Source organism: Musa acuminata, chromosome BXJ3-7 (assembly GCF_036884655.1).
Source record: "Musa acuminata AAA Group cultivar baxijiao chromosome BXJ3-7, Cavendish_Baxijiao_AAA, whole genome shotgun sequence".
NCBI lineage: Eukaryota > Viridiplantae > Streptophyta > Magnoliopsida > Zingiberales > Musaceae > Musa > Musa acuminata.
Window position 1 is genome coordinate 39,536,647 of NC_088355.1, and position 16,652 is coordinate 39,553,298.

General features: G+C 40.3%; 2 protein-coding genes across 2 annotated transcripts; one reads left to right on the forward strand and one right to left on the reverse strand.

Moving 5' to 3' along the window:
• The first annotated feature begins 2,255 nt into the window (after positions 1-2,255).
• Positions 2,256-4,313, forward strand: LOC135643067 (subtilisin-like protease SBT3.17). Its single transcript, XM_065159617.1, has 3 exons — positions 2,256-2,538; positions 2,655-2,752; positions 4,034-4,313. The coding sequence occupies exons 1-3, from the start codon at positions 2,312-2,314 to the stop codon at positions 4,120-4,122; spliced, it is 414 nt and encodes a 137-aa protein (XP_065015689.1). The 5' UTR covers positions 2,256-2,311; the 3' UTR covers positions 4,123-4,313.
• Positions 4,314-4,440: 127 nt separating this feature from the next.
• Positions 4,441-16,385, reverse strand: LOC135643065 (DDB1- and CUL4-associated factor homolog 1-like). The gene is made up of 14 exons (XM_065159616.1): positions 16,033-16,385; positions 13,891-13,972; positions 13,686-13,802; positions 13,408-13,583; positions 12,398-13,319; positions 12,207-12,304; positions 11,690-12,110; positions 10,973-11,566; positions 10,697-10,876; positions 10,065-10,580; positions 9,520-9,630; positions 9,182-9,300; positions 7,477-9,085; positions 4,441-5,353 (listed from the first exon to the last, which is right to left on the reverse strand). The coding sequence occupies exons 1-14, from the start codon at positions 16,245-16,247 to the stop codon at positions 4,652-4,654; spliced, it is 5,862 nt and encodes a 1,953-aa protein (XP_065015688.1). The 5' UTR covers positions 16,248-16,385; the 3' UTR covers positions 4,441-4,651.
• Positions 16,386-16,652: the final 267 nt, after the last annotated feature.

The window sequence follows — 16,652 nt, forward strand, 5'->3', positions numbered from 1 at the left end:
CGGTTCGATACCCCCCTAACGTTTGTGGCAACATAAAGGAAAATTTTCATGCATTTCATATAATTGCATAATATTTCATTCATAATCATTTATATCATAAGATTAAAGGGATGAGTTAGCATCCATTTTTAAGCAATTACATGGGGCGTCTCTAAGATAAGTATGTTTGTATCATTTTCGAGACGATCTAAGTATCAAAGGAATTAATTATTTTACTTCTCGTAGCTTTTTTCTACTTTCATTGTCGCTTCTCATTATCATACTCATCTTTTTCTTTTCGCCATCATCGTATTCTTATTCTTTGATAATCTCTGTCACCTATCCTTCATTAATCATCGACTAATATGTCAAATTAAATATAAAAATATTTTAAATTATAAAAAAAAATCTATGTATTCACTCTTTAGATTTTGTTGCTACGTACGTTACACGACGCGATGTGCAAGCGATCCCTATTTGAAAGTTATACTAACAAATATATATCGTTATCCTGATCGATAAAGTCAATAAGTATACATGTCAAATTAGATTATGAGTCTATAAAATTCTTAAAATTTTAGATTTTATGATTTTTTTTATCGTGAATCCATATGTTTTTTTAATTTATAATAATTCTAAGAAATTTTAACTCTAATTTAACAGAAGTGAAAGAGGGAGAGAGAGGGAGATGAGACAAACGTGTGGGAATGAAGAGAGAAGTGTGTTAGTAGTACGAAGGAAAAGGGTTAGAGTGTCAAAATAAGAAAACAAGTAGGAAAGAGAAGGATGAAGAAAAAATAATAATAATAAAGAGAAGAAATAAGAGAATAGAAGGAAAGATAGAATAATATTGAGATGCACTAACGTAGCATTAACTGTGTATTGAGGTATGCATGAATACAACCTAATCGATCCATGTCATGACACAAAGTTCATGCAAGTAAATTCGTATAAAGAATCACGTATCTTGATTTATAAAGAAAATATTTATTATGAAAGATTCTCAATGTTGTAGCAAATCTCAAACGTGATTTTTGAGTGTCGCAATACTATAAATTATGGTTGAGAAGGATGGATTGCTCAAGCAAAATAGAAATGCAAATTAACGAAGAGAGTATCGATCCCGATGGGAACAATGCTTCCGAAAGAGAAGATGACGATGACAACAATGATAGAGTATCATCTTTCGAATTGAGATTCAGAGTTCGATCCCTACATTCCTTCGTCAACCTTAAAAAGGTATACTTTTTTGTATCAATAAATTTATCGTTATTGTTTAAGCCAATTTAGATTCACAACAACTTTTTTGTTTATTTATATCGATATTGTTAGTCTTTCGATTAATATATAAATTTTAATTTTTTTAAATAATGCATAGGGATTTAAAGTCACATTAATTTGAAAGATTTTTTACGAAATGATTCGGTGATAAATATAGAAATATATATTTTTATTTTATCGATACCATCGAAAAACGTTCGAGGAATTGATATTCTTAATTATTCAAAAAATTTCAATCTTGATTGGAAAATAATGGAATCAATCTCTTTTTCTAATTAATAATGATTAATATTAACGTTGATGGCATATATTTATCTTCTTTTTGTTGATAATTTATAATCTTGAATCGAAGCTTCACTAACAACACTTTATTTTGCTTGTTTTCTTGGAAATAGGAACGCGAGCGATCAGCACATCGCAAACGTAAGCGAAGAGAACAAATCTGATCACTCTACTCGATAAGGTCGGCGAAGAGATTGTGTGCCGAGGCAATCCTCCGCACTTCCTTAAGTCATCTTCTTCCTTCAACAACTCCATCGTTTCAAGAAATCGATGGTGTGCGCGCTAAAAGCCCGGAATTAGATGAGTTCAGGAACTCCATCATTTGTTGTAATTGTTGGAAGATGATTTATGAGTGTAAAAATATATATGTATATTTTTAGAGTAATGGAGATGATAGATTCCCACAAAAATAGTTTCTCGCACGTGTATATATATATATATATATATATCAAATCATTCGGATCCAATCAGTAAGCGTATAAACGAGTCCGCATCCGAACCGTTCGAACCGACGCGGTCGAACCGGCCCGGTCGAACCGAGTCAAAAACCACGTACTGCGCTTCCATCATTCGGATCCAATCAGTAAGCGTATAAACGAGTCCGCATCCGAACCGTTCGAACCGACGCAGTCGAACCGACCCGGTCGAACCGAGTCAAAAACCACGTACTGCGCGTCCGACCGGATTCCCTCTTTAAACCTTGACTTCATCTCATATTGGGTTCTTTGTTGTCGAGGAAGCGAGAGAGAGAGAGAGAGGGATCGATTGAATGAAGGAGTCAATGCGGTCGTCGATTTCGTTCCTTGCCATCGCTTCCCTTGTCCTCGTTCTGTTCTCCACGGTCTCGATCGTATCGCCGATGGCGGAGGCGGCCACGAAGCTCCAGGAGGCGCAGGAGGAGGAGGAGGCGGCCGTCAACATCGTCTACGTCGCGAAGCCGGAGGGCGAGGAACCAGAGGCCTTCCATATCCGAACCCTGGCTGCTGTTCTCGGCAGGTCGATCCCGATCCGTGTGCCTTTCTAGGGTTTCGGGTCTGGCGGCGAAGATCAAGTTTTCTAGGTTTAGGGTTTCGGATGTTGTGGTTTGGGACTGATCTTGTTGCATTTTGCAGCGAGGAGGCCGCCAAGGATTCCCTGATTTATCATTACAAGCATGCGGCGAGTGGGTTCTCGGCTAAGCTGACCCGGTCGCAGGTCGAGGAACTGTCGAGTGAGTTCCCTTTTCCCTTGTATTCTTAGTTCTAACCTATATCGATCAGATCGGACACTTTGCAAGAGTGAGTTCCCTTTTCCCTTCTATTCTCGGTCCTAAACTATATTGATGAGTTCTGACACTTTGCAAGAGCATAAAGGTTGGATTTTTATTGTGCTCTTCGTTTTAGTTCTAAGCTAATCGGTGAACTTGGCGATCAAATCATCCGTTCTTTCCGGATCGGGGGAGAATTCCTTTCGATTACATGTCGGTGTGAAAAATATCCTTGTACAAGTTGAGCTGATTTGCGTTTGATGCCTTCGTGTTCATCACGTCCTTTGGTGTGGGATACCAAAACATGTTCACGATGTTGATTTTGACCCTGGAAATCTCTGCACTCTTTTCTCTCTTTCTTGAACTGCTTGGTACACAATGCGTAGGATTAGAACAAACCAAAAATTCATCGACAAATAGACCTCGAGACAAAGTCTTATGCTTGTCGTGCAAACATGCCTTTACATATGAAATGACTACTTGTCCAATGTCTTTGAATTGTCTAATTGGCGTGGTGAAGTTTCCAACAGTTTTGACTAAGTCATGCATTAATTTTTTATTTGTATTTTTCATCACCTTTGTCTATGATTATCTTTTATTTTCTATCGACACCACATTGTATGATCTCAGCTGAAGTTATCTTAGTTTTCTGCTCCCTACACATTGTTCTAGCTGGAGTTTATAATCAAATCAGGATAATCCATATCTCTTGGGTTAACTCTGTATCTGTCAATTGGGCTCTAGTCTATGGCTGTAAAGTTTGACTTCCATTAAGTCGATGATGGGTACATATTTGATGTCCTATAGGGGAGTTTAATATCTCTGTGTTTGTCAGCTTGAGCCCTATTTTGAAGCTGTTGTAGTAAGATAGTTCGAGTTTCAATAAGTTGAGGTTAGGTTGAGTGATGCTCTTATAAATTATAGGATTTGTTTGAATGGATTTTTGCCGGTGTCACGGTTGCTTCTTCCTCGAGAGATCTATAAGAAAAGATCTCTTTTGGTTGCCTAAAAAAAAGATTTGTTTATACCGCCTCGACAGATCTTCACGGTGGCATCAATATTATATCAAAAACAAAAGAATTATCATATCTTGGTGGTTCCTGGGTGAAAGGTTTTCGGATTGACGAGTGTGCCGTATGCATGATCTTCTTAACCTGAGATTATGTTAAGAGTATACAATCTTAACAAGTTTTTTATCCTTTCCAAGCTGAAGCTAATCATCCTCCAATTGCAACGATCTTGCAGAGCAACCGGGTGTTCTTCGGGTTGTGCCGAGCAAGACCGTAAGCCTCCATGGATCCAGGGTCAGTGCTGTTACTAACTTGGGCATGTAGTTCCCAGACTGACTGTCTTCAACCCTGGTGTGCGCTGCTGGTGAATGTTATGTGGCAGAATAAATAAGCGAAGCAATGTATCCATCTATCTTAGCTGCTTTCCGATGTGTTGAATCTTCTTTCTTGTATTTGATTGCTTTTGCGATCGGTATATCCTACTTGGGTTTGGTAATCAGCATTGCTTTCCTGCACTGCCATTGCGTTTCCTGGATCTGCGTTCTGGCATGCGCTTGGATTAGTTTAGCAACAGGAAGTGTACAACAACGGGATCTCATCGAATACTCCAAAATGTAATGAAGAAAAGAAAAGAAAAACAAATGAAGAAAAACTTAATAGGCACTTATTTTTCTTTTAATATGATTGACAGAACAAAATGTAATGACCCTTTTCGTTGCACTCGCTGTTTACATTTCTTGAGTTGCTGATTCTTGCAAATTCTACCTTCCTCCAAGAAAATTCTAGATGATAATAATAGTTACATAGCCTCGTAGCCAGGCGGCGTTATCGGATGGCATGGCACAATAGAGATTTAGAATGTAAAATCCCCTTCCTCCCCGCTGCTCAAAGACTCCACCAGCTCACCCTCATCAGAGTCACCCTCCTCGTCACCCTCGACCATGATCTCCAACAGCCCTCGCCCCCCCTCAAAGTCTGCGCCCCCGAGGTTGAAGTCCCCGTCTTCGTCCAATTCATCTCCGCTGTCTACATCTTCATCGTCCTCATCATTGCTCATGTCATCCGAGTCACTGTCTCCGTCATCATCCAACTCTGCCTCCAAGATCGCATCCACATCCGCCTCGGACTCCTCATTTTCCTCATCGTCCTCATCAGTCTCACCGCCATCGTCCGGGTCCGAGTCATCATCGGTTGGCCGTTTTCGACCGACCTCATAGAGCCTAGCGGAGGAGAACATCTCATCGTGGTCATCCATGGCGATGATGCCCACAAAGGAGTCGGTGGGATCAACGGCCAAGTCGAGGACGCAACGATCAACCTGAACCGTCGCGATATCAGCATAGTTCACGGCATCAATCGTGCGGAAGGCAGGGAATAGCGGATGTCGAACGCGACGGGTGTTGACAGCCGACATCACGTCCTCAAGGTTGCGCCTCAGAATTGCATATATGACATCCCCACCACCATTGAACGTGATTACCGTCTGGTCCAGCGAAGGCACCGTCCTCAAAAGCTTGAACTTGCGAAGATCCCACACCTCAGAATTGATTATAATCTACACCCAATAAAACATAATGTCAACAGGTATAAAGAGCAAATTAAACATTTAGCATCTTATGTCAGAGCTTTAAACAGGGAAGAAAACAATGGAAATTGAAGGGAATCCTGAAAGAGCAGATCAGAGATCTTAAAGTGAAGCAGGCGCATGCCGCGGAAGTGCATAAACCAATTGTGAGCGAGAGAGATGCACCTAATGCTCAACCTCAAATATACAAAGTTCTTGCACGGATGAAAAAGATTAACAAATACAACATCAAGGTGGTATACCAAAAGAATGTGATGCAGACGCAATATAAACAGCAATTACAGAGTTTCAAACTTATGCCACCAATATAAGCTCAGAAAACTACAACAAAGCAGCTTGAGAATAGGCAACTAAATAGTCGCAGACAATTTTCGGTCAACTGATTTATAATTATCAACATTATGTCTTATATGGTTAAAGCATTACAAGAACTATTAGGCAGATTGCATTAGGAATCATGATATAGATGGGCCAAAAGAATTGCAATCAAGTTTATTCAGTTAGAACCCTAATCTAGATAATTAGAGCACTACAAAACAAGTTTCAGGCTGTCAGAAATCTAGCAATAATGAGCAGGATTAACATATTAAGTCAGACACCAATTCAATCGAAAGGCTTAAGTTAATAGATTGTGGGCTAGACTCGGAAATATATCATCCGACTCTCTCGATATTTATCAATATGAAACTATTCTCTCAGTCATCTTTTTCAATCTCTCACACACATGAATATCTTCTAACACAGGCAATTCTATGAGAATCCCTGCGCTCCGACAAATAAGTTCCCCTGAATGAATGAGGTTGATGCAGTCCTTAAAATGGATAACTTGTCAGCTTCTGCGCCCTATACGAGATAGGAAAGACAAATGTCCTATTTAGCCCATGATTAAGTCTATACCTCCTAAGAGTATCCAAACATAGAAGTCCTGTCGACTACCACCTGTCCATATGTTGCCCTATGACTGTCACAAACTTTGCCTACCAGAAATCTACTTGAATTATCTGCTCTTTTCAACCCTGAATGATTAATGGGTCACATCCACCTAAATACTTTAAGAAACCGGAAAAGTTCTTTGTTTGCAAAGAACTAACCTATGCATTTCATGCAAAAATAATTTCCTTCTTGTCCAATACCCTCTACTTAAAACTTTGTTCAATCCAAGAAGAATGAGTTTAAACCCTAACTGTCATCTGGGGGCTTCTACCACCATCTACAACATCTTGAGGCCTAAAGTATCAGATCTTTTAAGCTTAAACTCAAACGATGTGATCCAAAATTGTTTTAGTGGACTCCGGTGGCTGACCTTTTTTGGCACATCCAAAAGTCTCCCTCTTTGTGATGAATCTATAAAAATCACAGACAAAGGTTGTGTAGATTGTTAAACATAAAAGAGGATGCTACATCGCATGAGGCTTTCAGCTAATCTAAAATCTGGGGAGGATCAATATCACAAACTTACCCCCAAAAGAACGGTTTCCTGATTCAAACCATGTATATATTAATTAACTATCCCACCAAGGAAAAAAAAATATGAATCCTAGGGAAATTGTTTAGAATTTCCTTTGTTTTTCTCATTAACTTCCACCTTAAAATTTTGATTTCACAAGGGAAAGAAAAGGAGATTCTTTTGTCGGTTCCTATTTTATGGATCAAGTCTATGCATATACATTTATAACATCCTAATCAAATCCTAAATAATTAGAGGATGCGCAATATGAAAAGCAATATAAATCACACTTCTTGTTACAATTTTCTTCAATGTCCGGTCTTAAGTCTAATTAGAACGGCATAAGAGATTTGGAAGAACTGCATGACAAGATCCATAAATGACGTGGACTAAAAAAGTACATGATCACCGTAAATATTTTACTAGGCTTCGGAGAAAATGTCAACGGAGAACTTCCAGAAACAACTATAATTTTCTTTTGAAGCTCCATAATTTGTTATGCCAAATTGTTTTATGTTATTTATGAAATTGTGAGCGCACTAAAATTGACCAAGATGACACAATATAGATCCAGAAGTACATACCAACAGAAAATAAATAGTGATAAATAATATGCAAAATAAAAGGTTAGAAGTGCAGTTTCTACCTCATTTCCAGCAGGATGAAACCCACCACCGCCATAATCTGTGAATTGATCGAAACGATGAACAGCACTTGAACTCCTCCTATCCCACAGGATTCCGTTCCATAATAGCAGTGTGTCCAATGGACTAAAGTGTATCAGGGATTGTGCATGTCCTCGAACAATGCCTGGATGGTTACTTGAGCTGTCAGGAAGTCTAAGCTCTACATTGTACGTTTGGACATCATAAAGGAGAACCTCACGACGAGAAGTGTCTGATGACAACGCAGCAAAGTTGGTCCCTGAATGGCTAAAACGGGCAGCCTTACATCCTTCAAATGAATGCAAGGGCCCGGTTGAAATGGAGGAAGCATCCCATAACTTAACATCATACAAACCCGAAGAAAGAACAAATTGATTTCCACCACAAGAGGCTGATTGAACCAGTGTAACAGGAGTCTGGTGGCATGTCTGACTCTCTAAAACATTTCCACTGTTTGAATCAAATATTTTTAGCTCACCAGAATGACTTCCAGTTGCAATATGAGAAGAATCCCCGAGATAAGTAATGCATGTCAATAAAGCAGCATCATCTCGACAGGTTCGAAATGGCCTGAACCGACTATATACAAATTGACGATCTCTACGATGGGCATGGATTCCTCCATACTGTTTCATGAACTCCCTGGTACTGACCCGTGCAGTTACATTTGCAGGTGCATTCAGGCTCCGGCTAGGTTCTGGGCACACGTGTGGATGCAAAAGAGAAAGTGGCGGCAAGGTGGTAATAGGTGCTGGACACTGACGATGTTGATTCTTCAAATATTGCACAACTAATGAATCAAGAGTCATCCTCTCGGTATTTCCTGGCTGTTGGTCAGCTGGCAGACCAGATTGGGCTACAGGTGCTGTCGACGCTCCATAACTGTTAGGGTGGCGGATATCATCTATATTATTCCCAGACAAGCTGCCGCATGCTCCTCTGCTGAAACGATCCCGTGGTGTGGTGTTGGCATGAGGAGATAGACAATTTGGATTTGAAAGATGATTTCTCTGTCCAGAAGTTGACATCTGATTGGTTGCAGAATGTGAAGCAAGATCTGACGTCAGAAGGCGCTTTGCTGGTGTTGCAGAAAAGAGATCCTTCAATTCATTTAACTTCCTTTTCACAGGTAATAAATTTGGTGTTTTCGATGGCGGCTCAATATCTGCAGTAGACTTGCAAGCAGGTGGAGGAGTTGTTTCCAAGCCCTCGTGAGCTGTATGACCATTTACAACAGAAGATTTAACAACAGAAGAAGAATGTGATGGAAGATGACTTTTCCCTTGTGAGAAACTTGAAGAGAAGGTCAGTGTTTTCTTTTTGGAAGTCATCACAGTTGATTCAGGCTTTAGACCAGTGTCTTCATCTCGCGGAGACATCTTCATATCTGAACTAAACCCACAAGAAGCACGGCCTGATGGCCACTGGAGTTGCACAGATGAAGTATCTTGCACTGAAGTTTGGTGTAAGGGAGGAGATGGTACTCCTAAAGATGGCAAAGGTGTCAAGTCAGCCTCTTTTTGTAGCAAGGCAGCTGTAGCCGTCAAGCCAGATCTCTGAAGATGTTCATGAATTAATAACAACAGCTCCCTGAGTGGTAAGTGCATGTGAAACCACATAAGAAGATAGCATTAAACTTCAAAATTTGTGAAAAAACTTGGTATGTGCAGAGCAAACAAAAAAAACCTGGAATGATAAGTAATACGAGTTGCTGCAGCTATTGCAGCTCTCTCAATACGTCTCAATGTAGGAGCTGCAGCATCAGTGGCTGCCAAGGTGCTTGCACGGCCAGAATTTGTTACAATCTACAAAACAAACTGATCACGTTACAGAAACTGTAACAGTTCAATGAAGGACCAGTGGGTCAGAAAAAAAAAAACTTAACAAATACTATCCACATGCATAGAAGCCAACACAACCATCTAGATCTAAGAAAGCTAGCATAGTAGTAGCATGTTACCATCATAACCGAACAACATTCATACTACGTGCAGAAATAACAAGGTTTGCTCAACGTTACTTACTGCAATCAACTCGATGGCAACTTGTACTAGTTCAGCTTGCCAGCGTCCTTGTTCTGTTCCGCCTGCCTGGCAACCTGAATCTCGAATAAGTTCTGACAGCTTCTTACCCACCTGAATACAAATTCAGAGAGAGGTTTAGGTTGGGTGACTATCATGTAAATTCTGAAAATTGCAATCAATCTAGGGAAAAAAGACACTGATCACAGATTAAACAAGAAATTGGACCATAAGTAGCTTGGTAGTTGCATTAAGGATTACATTCCCAATAGCCGAGTAAATATATTAGATTACTGCATATACACCTCTTCAAGAGTGTATCTGCATATACAAATAAAACAGGTGCACATGCTAAGAAAATCTCCCTTTTCATATACACCTTAAACAAGTGTCTATCCTAAAATCTACCCTTCCAAAGGGGCATAACTTCAAGTTCTGCAGCATTAGATGCTTCAGAAAGGCATCCAATGCAATTTTGGCATTATAAGCATTCAAACAACTCTTATATTACCAGTAATGCAAAATATGCAAAGTCAATATCTGCACACCTGAAGTTTTGTAAGTATATGTGCTATGGTTTCATCTCTAGCCAGACCAAGCAAAACACGACATGCTAGAGCTCGAATGCAGTCCAGGGCTGCAGGAGGTGTAATCATCCGAGGGTGAAGAAGATGCAATAGAACTTTTATACCATTGTTGGCACGAACAGCCTCTCTTGCCTGATGATATCCTTGCTCCAACTGAGCTGCAAGACCAGCACACCCAAATCCAGGTCCTAAAGATATTCTGCGATCTCCAACCACTCCTGATGGAGTCAAAGGAACTGTTGTGTTACTCCTCTCCAAATTAGGTTCACTATTGATCTCCCTAGACTCATTTTGAGTGGGCAATGGAATACGATCAGAAATATGCCTTTCAGAGAACCTTTCTCTGCTTTCTGAGTGACCACTTGATGATTGGACCGAAGCAGGCTGCTGACCTTGTGCAGATAAAGAGGATTTGTTGCTGATAGAAGGAGGTGGACATACAAGATTTACTAAAACATTTAACGCTGGGTGGATTACCTGACACACAAGTACGCAAAGAAACATAGAAATAAATAACCTAAAAAAAAAAGTATGCATTATAACTAGGAGAAAAGCCATTACTGGAATTGAAATCTTACTAAGTTCAACCGTACCTCAGGATCAACAAATCCAGCACCATTAGCTGCATCTAAAATAACTGCCATACCGACGCGATTATTGCTTAAAGTAGCATTTATAATCAATTTACGACTATGGGGTATGAAAGTGACTATATGGAGGACACCTAATGCATATTGCGCCAAATCATGCAGATACCGCTCAACAGGAGGAGCCTGCACAAATAGAGAAGTTTCCACTATTAGAGCAAAATAACTAAATATCTAAAAACTCGCCCCACAAAATAAACAACAGGCAAGAATTGCTTCTACCTGACACAGCTCCAACATTGTTATATGACCATTAGAGGCCAAAAACCTATCAACTGGAGACCAACGAACTCTAACAAATGCAGGTCCTATCTTCCTATCACGCTGTATCTGAAGGAACACTGCATCCATAGACTCATTGCTGATATCGAGCGGTTTATATGCAGCTCTTGCACTTGAAGTATTACGTGCTACAGTTCTACTACTTTTATTTGGACGAAGAGATTCTACAAGCAAAAGGAGATGGGCCCTGAAATACTGGCGTAATGCAACACAAGTATGATAAGCGATCTGCTTTTCAGATGCAGTCAGTATTTCTGATCGATCATTTCTAAGAGCTGCATCAGGCATGCCTAATGTTCCAGAATTTCCACCTGATCTAACTGATGCAGCACCATGCAAGAGATTTAACATTTTCTGTAGGCCATCATGTGCATCAAACGAGTCCAGAACTGCTCTGAACACAAAAGCAGCAGCAAAAAAGATAGCAGCATTTTTCCGAGCTTGGTCTTGGGGGCACACAAGAAGCTGAAGTGCCAGCTCAATCACCTTACTCACCACATCAGATGGAAGCGCACACACACGTTCCATAATACCCTGCAGACATGTTGCCCGCGAGATTTTATTAAGCAAGTGCAGATGGTACATTGAAATATGAACAGTAACAAAAAAAAAAAAAGAGGCCAAAAACCTTGGCAAATTTACATGCTGTGTTATTACCTGAAGAGAACCAATGGTGAATAAGCATGACGAAAGACCAAAGAAGGTTTGTGGGACCCTACGAACAGAAAGAAGTTTCTGTATGCCACCACGATCAACAAATACAGCGGCAAACTTACGGTGAGCAGCTAGGGCACATATCAGTTTGAGCACTTCTGGCAGCAATGACAGATTATCAAGTACTTCTTCCTTGAAACTCTGTTGCAACAATGCAAGGCAGACATCAACACCTTTTTCGTGCAGAATTGGTCCAAAAGCTTCAACGTATTCTCCCAAAATTTGAAGACACTGAATGCAGTATTTTTCTCTGAGCCTTGCAAGAGGCTCTTTATCCAAAATACTGAAGTCTTCTGGCATTTCATCCCCTTCAACTTCCATAGCCTTGGTTTCCGTCAAATTTTCAATGACTTCATTCGCAGTCCTAGACCAGCAAAAATTCCAATATTAGCTAACAAACAAATGCATAACAAAAATTAGAAAGACCCTTCCATTTGGTGGATGGTCGCAGTCAAGTTACCGAGAAATCTCTGTTGCAATAGCAGCATCAACAACAGAACTTGCAGCTTTAGAAGCAGCTAAAATGACCTCTTCTTCAATCTTTGTATTATTCCAGGCCTATACAATAAAACATTTAAAAGATCAGGACACTAGAACAGTTAAAAGAAAAGCAACATAATGATCATATGAGCTTTGTATTCCAGTAGTTACCTCTAAAGCAGCAGTCTTCACAAGTTCAGCTGCCGCATCTCCAGCCGCTTTAATTGCTTCTGCAGGTGCATCAGCAGCTCTTGCTTCAGCTTCAGCAGCTCCTATTGCTTTCTTTACCATTTCAGATATATCTCTTGAGCCAATATAACAATCCAATAAACGGTCATCATTATCCTCTCCAATGACCAAACCTTCCCGATCAAGCTTGACTGAGTTGTTCGTAGTGTCAGTCACTTTTCTAGTGTCTTCATTCTTTAGTAAGTTTCTGTCCCTGGAAACCCTACCACTTCCTCCAAGTCTTAATCCAGAACTAGGGGATGTCAAAACCCTGTCACTGTCCGAGTTTCCTTCACTGATCCTTCCTTTGGTTCTACTTCTCTGTAATCCCCTGATAACTCTTCGCCTCGACGAGTCATCCCTCATATTTTCATCAGGATCCTCATCTCGAGTCGATCTTGCAGCAAGAAGTCTTTCACCATATCTCAACTTCCCATCAAGCAAATTCCTATCTTGCCATTCATTACTAGCAAGATCAGCATTTCCCTCGACCATCTCATATGCACCATCAACTGCCGTAGATGAATCAGTTATCTCAGGTTTCATTGAGTCCCCCCAATACTCATCTGAACAAACTTGCCTAGTTACTCTATCACAATCCCGATGAACACATGAATCGTCTGATGACCCTTCATCTCCAGCCTTTAAACCTTCCAAACGAGGAGCATCTGAAACCTCGCGTGATCTTAATTTGTTTTCATCCCGACCCCTGAGATAGCTAGCAACTGAAGCATGCTTGACCTCTGCCGGGTACGTGCAATTTTTCTGACCAACATTGGCATCCCCAAGGATCCGTGTACGCAGATAACGCATGAGCTTTGCAGATAAGCCTGATGTCAAGATGTCTTCAACAACTGGACCAGGACTGATACAATCATCGAAAACCTTGTAAAACATTATGCAATAGAAGAGCAAAAAGAACATGCTGAACAGGCTAAAGAAAATTTTAATACCTAGCCAATGCTAAAGCAAGAAGTCCTGTAGCATAAGTTGTCAACATTTCTGATTCTGTTGGCTTATCCTCACCAAATACATGTTTCCATATACAATCATCATTAGAATCTATATTTTCCTCCATTAACCAGGTTTTGATGTTGTCCAGCACATCATCGTCAAAAACATGCGGATACTTGAGAATTTTCACAGGCAAAATACCACAGGACAATAGAAGTCAGCAGAATCAACACATATACTAAAAGTTGCATAACTACCATAATGGAATTTAGCTTACCATCCAACTTGAGGAACAGCTAAGAATCAGTCTTGCAGCAGCTGCACGAACACCAGTTGAGTATCTGATTTCTGATAAAAATTTTGATGAAATTGCCTCATAAAATTCATCATTTTCCTGGGGGAAAAACGCATAATATAATCAACCATGTGAATGTAAAATCTTAGGATTTAAATCCAACTCTAAGTAGAAGACTACAGCGTACCTGCACTAGGTTAGCTAACCTTCCAATAGTATGAGAAGCCCGGACATTGTTAAAAGGTGAACTCACAGATTCCTGCAGGTATCTGAAGAATATTGAAGAAAAGGAACCAAAATGAGGCAACAAGAGAAATAACATGAAAGTTTTGCACTATAGTAAGAAACTTAAACAAGCAAGACATCAACCTATATGCACCAATTTACATAATTCTCTCTGCAAAATGAACTACACGAACCAACTAATTACAATAGACAAACTAAAAGAAAGAGCAAACAAAAGAACAGGACAATGAACCAGATTATGTAAAATGTAACATGTCATCCCCATTTTGGTCAATTCAGAAAGAGCAACAAGACACAATTGTAGCATGTATAGATATGTACAAATATGCTTTATGGATTTGAGTGTTGGACACTTGAATAACATATTCATAAAGTTTGTGCTGCTAAGATAGAATATTGAGGTTGACATGTGAAATTATAAGAAAAGAAAAAAAATATTTTCACTCGCAACCAATTAAGTGTAGCTTCTATATAGGATAAAATGAAGAAAAACTATTTAAGATTGTATGAACATTTGTTAAGGAGATCTATATATGTTCTAGTTAGAATGAAATAATTATTATAAGCGGTAGGAGAAGAGGTAGAGAAAGGCCTAAAGAGACATCACTAAAAACTATAAACAAATATTCAAATAAAAAAAATTTAACTAAGGATACGGCCTTTTACAGAATAGCAAAAGATCCATGTAGTGACTAGCGAACCCCAACTAGTCACAACATTACAACTTTGTTGTTGCTGTTGTATTGTTGGTCCAAAGATTAACTAGTGACAAATACTTTTCTTTGGCTCATGTGACAGATAAAAGTTTATAATAGTATAGAAGATATATCAAAATAATTCAGAATTAATAAATTATGATCCGCTCGAAATGTTGCCATGGAGAGAGTAAAGAATGAAACGATATCAATGATATCATAATAAATGACTTAACAAGACCAATTATTACTGTATCAACTGACACATGTCTGACACAATTTGAAGCTAGTGTGGAAGTCTTACAGCTAGAATTTTACTAGTAAACATCTAGGAACATCATACCTGACACATGTAGACACATGCTAGAATGTTACTAGCAAACATCATACCGTGCAGGAAATCTTACAGATCTCTTGCTGCTGTGGCTGGTAGAGACTTTTTGAACGGCAGTAGTCATGGCAAACTTCCAGCTAATTGCTTCAAAAGAGCTATACTATAAATTACAAGTCAATACAAACACCTCTTCAAAACAAAACTCAGTTACATTACTATTTAGTGCCTTCACTTTCTAAATTACGAGTCAATCCAAACACCTCCATAAAAAAGAACTCAGTTACATTACTATTTGGTGCCTTCACTTTCTAAATTACGAGTCAATACAAACACCTCATTAAAACAGAACTCAGTTACATTACTATTTAGTGCCTTCACTTTCTAGTGAGCAAGGGGAATTTTCATGTAGACACACTGCAGCACAAGTTCTAAATTCTACGCTCTTTAATTCACAATAGCAGATATTTAATTTGATGGCCTGGAATGTCTCCCTCCATAACAATCCAGCTTAAACTTACAGGAATCTACATGCTAGGATTAAAGAGAGAAGAATTCTTCTATTGTTATCTTGACCACAACTAAATATATTGAATTTTGTCTTCACATAATTAAGATGCACGAGTTGCTAGTTACACGTATCAATTAAATGCGAACGTAGGCAATTACAGATCTCGCTTCAGCGTGGATGCAATTGCATTGACAGAATTCAAGATACAAATGAAAGAAAAGGCACATATCATAGTCTCGAAAGCTCAAATTCGATGTCCTAAACGTAGCTTCAAAGCTCTGTACCAAGCGATGGGCCAAAAAACACGGACCCACCCAAAAACTCACTCTTGTGCAACAAAAAAAAAGTACGAATAGCAATTTCTGGAGAGGATTGGATGTAAAAAGATGGGGGGAAAAGCCATGTAAAAATGTGGTTAAATCCCACCATTTCCCTCCTAACTATTCAACCCAACGCCCGAGATGTTCCGAGCCCGGACCCACCCCATGAACCGAAACCCTAGGATCTCCAATTCCAAGATAGAAGATAACGAAATATGGCACAAACCTTGATTCCTGAGCCTCGAGGATCGACGCGAGGGCGTGGAGGAGACTAGGGTTAGGGTTCTCCTGGGTGTCGACGATCTTGCCGATCAGCTTCTGCGCCCTGGCGACGAGCGCCTCGTCATCCCCTTCCCCATTCACCTTCGCCTCCTCTGATCCGGCCGCCGACGACGTCCCCGGCGCCATCTCGTCCGCCGACGCCCCCGGCACCGCCTCCATCGGTGTCCCTGCCGCCACTACGGTTTCCCCTCCCTCGTCGATCGCGTCTCCTGATCGTTTCGCAAACCAGATTCCAAGAGACGGCGAACAACACGGAAGATTATAGCGGCACAAACCGAGAAAGAGAGAGAGAGAAGGAGACGTCGCCCAGGGCCTCTGCGTTGCTTAAACCTACCGTGCCGGTTATGGTGTTCCGCTGGATGCGTTTAAGCGCCGCTTCGCCGTTTCGAGCTCACGACACCTTCCCGACGCACCGATTACAAGGCAACTTTTCCGTCTCTACCCGCCTCGTCATTGGAGGGGATGGTGGCCCATCATCGGGTCCCACCGAAAGCCCGGTAAGGCTTAACCGGTGATATGCCTCGACGCTGTTCCCGCGGAGTACCGCAACGGCGAATGGGAGGC

Bases quoted from the DNA above. Each gene is read 5' to 3' on its own strand.
- LOC135643067 (XM_065159617.1), top strand. From the start codon at position 2,312: ATGAAGGAGTCAATGCGGTCGTCGATTTCGTTCCTTGCCATCGCTTCC. The intron at 2,539-2,654 runs GTCGATCCCGAT...TGCATTTTGCAG, and splicing joins CTGGCTGCTGTTCTCGGCAG to CGAGGAGGCCGCCAAGGATT. The intron at 2,753-4,033 runs GTGAGTTCCCTT...ACGATCTTGCAG, and splicing joins GCAGGTCGAGGAACTGTCGA to AGCAACCGGGTGTTCTTCGG.
- LOC135643065 (XM_065159616.1), bottom strand. From the start codon at position 16,247: ATGGAGGCGGTGCCGGGGGCGTCGGCGGACGAGATGGCGCCGGGGACG. The intron at 13,584-13,685 runs GTAAGCTAAATT...AAAATTCTCAAG, and splicing joins GCTGTTCCTCAAGTTGGATG to TATCCGCATGTTTTTGACGA. The intron at 13,320-13,407 runs GTATTAAAATTT...TGATTGTATCAG, and splicing joins CTTGCTTTAGCATTGGCTAG to TCCTGGTCCAGTTGTTGAAG.